The sequence below is a fragment of the Rhinopithecus bieti genome, unplaced genomic scaffold (assembly GCF_001698545.2).
Source record: "Rhinopithecus bieti isolate Rb0 unplaced genomic scaffold, ASM169854v2 scaffold_12573, whole genome shotgun sequence".
In the NCBI taxonomy this organism is placed as follows: Eukaryota; Metazoa; Chordata; class Mammalia; order Primates; family Cercopithecidae; genus Rhinopithecus; species Rhinopithecus bieti.
In genome coordinates this window covers 2,178,668-2,185,199 of record NW_016807321.1, presented here as the reverse complement: position 1 = coordinate 2,185,199, position 6,532 = coordinate 2,178,668, and the positions used below count along the sequence as shown (strand labels likewise).

Genomic DNA, 6,532 nt, shown 5'->3' with positions numbered 1-6,532 from the left:
GGCTCACGCCTGTAATCCCAGCATTTTGGGAGGCCAAGGCAGGCAGATCACGAGGTCAGGAGATCGAGACCACCCTGGCTAACACGGTGAAAACCCCGTCTCTACCAAAAATACAAAAAATTAGCCAGGTGTGGTGCCAGGCGCCTGTAGTCCCAGCTACTCGGGAGGCTGAGACAGGAGAATGGCGTGAACCCAGGAAGCGGAGCTTGCAGTGAGCCGAGATCGCACCACTGCACTCCAGCCTGGGCGACAGAGCGAGACTCCATCTCTAATAAAAAAAAAAAAATTATTTAAAACTTTTTTTTTTTTTTGGAGACAGGGTCTCACTATGTCAACCAGGCTGGAATGCAGTGACGTGATCATGGCTCACTGCAGTTTCTACCTCCTGGGCTTAAACAGTCCTTCCACCTCAGGCTCCCAAGTAGCTGGGACTACAGGTGTGCACCATCTGACTAATTTTTAAATTATTTGTAGAGATGAGGTCTCACTATGTTGCCCAAACTGGTCTCAAACCCCTGGGCTCTAGCTATCGTCCTACCTTGGCCTCCCAAAGTGATAGGATTACATAAGTGAGCCACTGCCCCTGACCTCAAAACTTTTTTTAAAGTTGGATAAATATCGTGAAAGGCAACAATTTATTTTACCGTCTTTCTTTTCTTCTTTCATCCATCCTTTTATCCAGGGCTGCATAAATAGCATCTGCTTCCTCATCATCTTTCTCATAGGGCCCACTTGAGAAGAGGCTCCCAGCATAGCCATTAAACTGAGAAGCAAACAACATGTGCAGAGAGGTCAGCTTTTCCTCCATCACCATCCCCACCAGCAGAAACAGAGAAGATCTCTACTTGTGAAATACTTGTTAAATTATTTTCTTCAGCCAATGAAGCCAAATTGAGGGACAGTCTACAATATAACTGGTGACTATTCTTCAAGTGTCAAGGGCATGAAAGACAGAGGAGCCACTCCAACTGGAAGGTACCAAGGAGACATGACAAAATGCAACGGGGGTTCCTGGACTGAGCCTAAGTCAGAAAACGGACATTCGTGGAAACACATGAAATGCAAATACGACTGACAGATTAGTTCATAGTACTGTGTCGATGTTAACTCTTTTGCTTCAATAACTGCACTGAGGTCATGTAAGATGGGGAGAAGCTTGGTGAAAGATATGCAGAAACTTTTTTTTTTTGGCACTATTTTTGCAAGTTCCTGCAAATTTAAAATTTTTTCAAAACTAAATTTTTTGTTTGTTTGTTTGTTTTTGAGACAGAGTCTTACTCTGTTGCCCAGGCTGGAGTGCAGTGGCACGATCTCGGCTCACTGCAAGCTCCGCCTCCCAGGTTCACGCCATTCTCCTGCCTCAGCCTCCCAAGCAGCTGGGACCACAGGCACCCGCCATCACGCCCGGCTAATTTTTGTGTATTTTTAGTAGAGACAGGGTTTCACTGTGTTAGCCAGGATGGTCTCGATCTCCTGACCTCGTGATCTGCCTGCCTCGGCCTCCCAAAGTGCTGGGATTATAGGTGTGAGCCACCATGCCTGGCCTCAAAACTAAAATTACATTTTTAAATTTTCCTCAGAGGAAAAGTGTCACATGTTAGAAGACAGTTAATCGGTATTCAGTCAGCTGAGGTTCTTCTTCAGATGTCTTTTTAGAGGGCAAGCACTAAAGCCAAAAAAAACAAACACTGGCTGGGCGCCGTGGCTCAAGCCTGTAATCCCAGCACTTTGGGAGACCAAGACAGGTGGATCATGAGGTCAGGAGATTGAGACCATCCTGGCTAACACGGTGAAACCCCGTCTCTACTAAAAAATAAAAAAAACTAGCCGGGCGAGGTGGCGGCGCCTGTAGTCCCAGCTACTCGGGAGGCTGAGGCAGGAGAAGGGCGTGAACCCGGGAGGCGGAGCTTGCAGTGAGCTGAGATCCAGCCACTGCACTCCAGCCTGGGCGACAGAGTGAGACTCCATCTCAAAAAAAAAGAAAAAAGCAAACACTGTCACCAATTCCACTTTAAGTTTTTATCATTAAAGACTGGCAGCCAGGCGCGTTGGCTCAGACCTGTAATCCCAACACTATGGGAAGCCAAGGTGGGCAGATCACCTGAAGTCAGGAGTTCGAGACCAGCCTGACCAACATGGAGAAACCCTGTATCTACTAAAAATACAAAATTAGCCGGTCATGGTGGCACATGCCTGTAATCCCAGCTAATCAGGAGGCTGAGGCAAGAGAAATCGCTTGAACCCGGGAGGCGGAGGTCACGATGAGCTGAGATCGCACCACTGCACTCCAGCCTGGGCAAGAAGAGAGAAACTCCGTCTCAAAAAAAAAAAGACTGGCCAACACAAAATGCCAAGGCAGTGGTCCCAACATCTGCAAGAACATCTCTTCTGAGGGACAAAAGGTACACATTTCTCCATATTTTTCCTCCTCCCTCTCACTCTCTGTAAAGATGTCCCATGAATAGCTGAAATTTTAAATGCATGAGCCACTCCAAGCCATTCACTACAGACACCAACACACACTGGTGAGGTCAGCTGCTCCCAGAGACTGGCTGGAGGAGCCACGAAAGCTGGACACATCTCACCTCATCATAATTGGTGTCATTTAGATCCTCATCGTCATCATCAGCAGCCTGGTTTTTCTTCATCTGGTCCCCAACAGTTCTCTTGCCTGGGGGTGCATGGCGATCATCCACAGGATCATTTGCATCACGGGCGGGCCCAATGTCTGACCGCGTGGTGAAGCCAGTGGCGCTGCAGGAGACCCCCAAGACACCCGGTATCTGAACGACTCTGTTCCTGTGCTCTTCTCCACCCCTGGTCATCACTTACTAACACCTCTTTTTCTAACACCTCTGGGAAACCTCCAAAGATCCTAGTAACAATGAACTGCAGTCTCAAACGCTACCGATCTTCTCTGCTTACCTGAAGGTTTCAGCCTGACGACGTTACCAAGGCAATCTGTCTCCACTCTAAGGTTTCCATCATCTCCCCCTCCACATCCAACTAGGCCCTTAAACCTAAGTTGGCCGAAACTGAGCTCCTCTTCTGTGCCCACCTTACAGCTGCTCTGGGGTGTTTCAGCTGATAACAGCACTGCTGTCCCAGATGCCATGGGACCATGACATAACCTTTGCCTCCCTCTCCCACTTTCCCCATCCTGTCTGTTCCTAAGTACTAATGAATCCACCTTCAAAATCCCTCCTTCCCAGACTATGACTCTCATCACAGCTGGAAACCAAGTTAGCTCTTCCTGCCTTTAGCCTTCCTCTACTTCAACCCATGCTCTGCCAGATGATTCTTCCCAAAACACAGCTCTGACTAAAAAATTCTGGGCCAGGCGCAGTGGCTCATGCCTGTAATTCCAACACTTTGGGAGAGTGAGGCGGGTGGATCACGAGATCAAGAGTTCAAGACCCCCCTGGCCAACATGGTGAAACCCTGTCTCTACTGAAAATATAAAAATTAGCCGGGCATGGTGGTGGCCGCCTATAATCCCAGCTACTCAGGAGGCTGAGGCAGAGAACTGCTTGAACCCGGGAGGCGGAGGTTGCAGTGAACTGAGATCACGCCATCGCACTCCATACAGAGCAAGACTCCGTCTCAAAAAATAGTAATTCTGAAGGGTCATGGTCTTTCTAATGTATCCAGGAGCTGCAGCCTGACGCTCAAAGCCTCTCCAACCTCCTGAGCTCTTTTCTATTGGTTGCACATTCTACTCGCACTGGACTACCTCCTGTTCTCTGGGCTTCCTCCTTGCCTCACTTTTTTTGAACTCCCGCACACAGAATGTCAGTTTCTCTTTTATCGCTACCACGTTTCTGCAGCCCTAAGTCCAGCTCTCCTACTAAACTTGACTCCAATGCTACTCTCTATTAAGCATTGGGTTCTAAATCTGGTCCTCTTTACGTGCTTATTTATGCTAATACCAAACCCTCCTTAGTGAGCTTCCGGTCCTCTGAAGATGCTGTCAATATCGGAGCCTCGTGTGTGCCCCACAGATTCTAATACAATACCACCACCAAGAAAAACCCAGTAGTTTTCCTCATCAAATGAATAGCCAAATAGAGTAATAACGACTGCTCACTTATCCAGCAACGTATGGTGGTCATCTGTGTTGCAGGCAAGGAGGACCCAGGCACGCTTAAGGCGGGGCGGGGCGGAGGGTGTGTCAGCCTGACCTGGGGAAGGTGGTCGCGTGTTTCCACTACACATCAGATTCCTCTACACCTCACTGCAGACTGCATACATCATTACCCATCTTACAGACCAAAACACTGGGCTAAGAGCCAACACGTCACATCCAGGCGACAGGTAGGGTGCACACGCTGGTATGTCCTGACCCCAAAGCCCGTTGCTTTCTGCAGGGATTAAGCCGATCCACCAAGCGTCTTTTAGACTGCGCGGCCATAGACCCCCCGCCCCCAAACACGCGCACTGCGCTCCGCTAGCCGGGTCCCCGCCCCTGGCGCGCCGCTCCAGGCCTCACCCCCGGCCCAGCCCCGGCACGTAGCCGAGCGGAGCGGGCATCCCCAGGAACGGCTTCTTCTTCTTGTTCATGGCGGCGGCGACGACCAAAGCTAGGAAGCAACGGAATGAGGCAGCGGAAGACGGGAAGCAGCAGAGACTCTAGGCTTCGACGTCCGAGGCGCTCCGTAGGAAAGTGTCGCGGTCGTCGCGTCACCCGCGCCCCGGAAGCAGAGCCCTCGGTCCGCGCCCGCCCCGCCCACTTTTTTACTCCCCGGGCGGAAGCCCGGACGTGCTGCTTCGACGACTTCCGGCCGCGGCTAAGGGGCGGGGACGTGGCAGGCGCGTGCGCAGGAGCGCCTCCTCGTGGCGAGGCGGGAGGAGCTAGGCCGAGCCTGCACTGGGACCTTAACAGGCCCCAGGGGGCCAAAAACAGCCTGAGGCATCGCTCCTTCCCGAGTGCTCTCATGCATTCCCGAGGAGACCTGTCTGTGCCAGTAGGACCCATGGTCCCCTCCCTCTGAACCAGCCCAGCTGCCCGCCCTCGCCCCGGGTGGGCCTGATCACTTCCAAGCAGAGCTATACCCTGTCCAGTTGTGTAGAGCTTGTGTGTACTGGTTATGGGCACACCTGTCTGTGTGCGTCCTGGGCGCACACTGCTGCCCTAAGCTTTCAGCACTCATATTCTTTTTTGTTGTTGTTGTTAAGACGGTGTCTCGCTCTGTCGCTCAGGCTAGAGTGCAGTGGCGCAATCTCGGCTCACTGCAAGCTCCGCCTCCTGGATTCACGCCATTCTCCGGCCACAGCCTCCGGAGTACCTGGGACTACAGGCGCCCGTCACCACGCCCGGCTAATTTTTTGTGTTTTTAGTAGAGACTGGGTTTCACCATTCACAGGATGGTCTCGATCTCCTGACCTCCTGATCTGCCTGCCTTGACCTCCCAAAGTGCTGGGATTACAGGCCTGAGCCACCGCGCCTGGCCTAGCACTCATATTCTTGAATCCCCATTCATGCATCTGTCCCTCCAGTGGGACTAGAGACCCCACCCACGCCCGCCAACATGCCTTGGACATTCTGGTGAGGGCCACATCCTCAGCTCCTGGAGAGCTAATTGAAATAAACAACCGCAGTTGACCTGTAGGGAACACGTCAGCACATGAAGCATGTGGGTGAATTCTATGTGTGTGATTAGTGATGTATGATTAGTGTGTGTGTGATTAGTGGGGTGTGTGCACACTGAGGTCACGTGTGCTCGTGTTCTGGGTGCACGTGCATGACTGTACTCTGTGCATGCATTTCTACATGTCTGTGTGCATCTCTGTGCCTTCTGCTGTAAGACATCTTCCAGAGTCCCTGCATACACCCAGGGAGAGCACCCAGGCTCCTGGGCAGAGCAAGCCGAATAGCTAGTTGCAAGCCTGGCTTGCTGCTGCACCAGGCAACCACAGTTCCCCAGCCCAGCCCCATTCCAGCACTTCTCACTGGAGTCCTGGAGCAAACACACCGCTCCGGCCTGCTACAACCTCCTTGGAGTTCCTCTCTGCCACATCTCCAGGCAAGCCCCTTTCAGTTACAGAGCACTGTACCGCCCCCTCTCCCCCGGGCACTGAGCCAGGTTCTGGGGCTGCAGGGGGAAGGGAGAACCACCCTGATGTTCACAGTGGGGTGGGCGGTAAGCAAGAGTCAAGCTGGTTTCTCCGGGGAAGCGGGTGCCCATTTGAGAGAGAGTAAAGAGGTAGGAGACCGAGGGAAGTGTGTGGGAGGGGTTGATCTGCCCCTTGTCCTAGCTCCGGTAGGTAGAAGGCCCCCGTAAGATGCTCCTCAGCCCACCCCCACGCACAGAGGGGCCCGACCTCAGAGGACCCCGGCAGGTGCACGGGGCTCTTCTCCGCGGAGTCGTGCCCAGGGGCGCACGGACGCCCCTCGCCCTGGCGGACAGCCTTGGCGCACGCAGGCCCGCGCGCCGCCGACACACCTCGGAGCTCCCGGAGCGCGCCCGGCACACAGGGCTCGGCGGCAGGTGCCTCGCCGCGCACACTCGCGGGCCGCAGGGACCGGCTCGGG

At 53.1% G+C, this 6,532-nt stretch overlaps 1 protein-coding gene across 1 annotated transcript in view; it reads right to left on the bottom strand.

Moving 5' to 3' along the window:
* Window positions 1–4,735, bottom strand: part of PRPF6 (pre-mRNA processing factor 6) — a 56,370-nt gene extending 51,635 nt beyond the window's left edge. Inside the window, exons 1-3 of the mRNA XM_017881297.1 lie at window positions 4,490–4,735; window positions 2,586–2,754; window positions 645–763 (exon numbers count right to left, since the gene is read on the bottom strand). Coding sequence (XP_017736786.1) covers window positions 645–763; window positions 2,586–2,754; window positions 4,490–4,560 — 359 coding nt within the window. The 5' untranslated portion in view covers window positions 4,561–4,735. The remainder of the gene's footprint in view (window positions 1–644; window positions 764–2,585; window positions 2,755–4,489) is intronic.
* Between the last annotated feature and the right edge of the window lie 1,797 nt (window positions 4,736–6,532).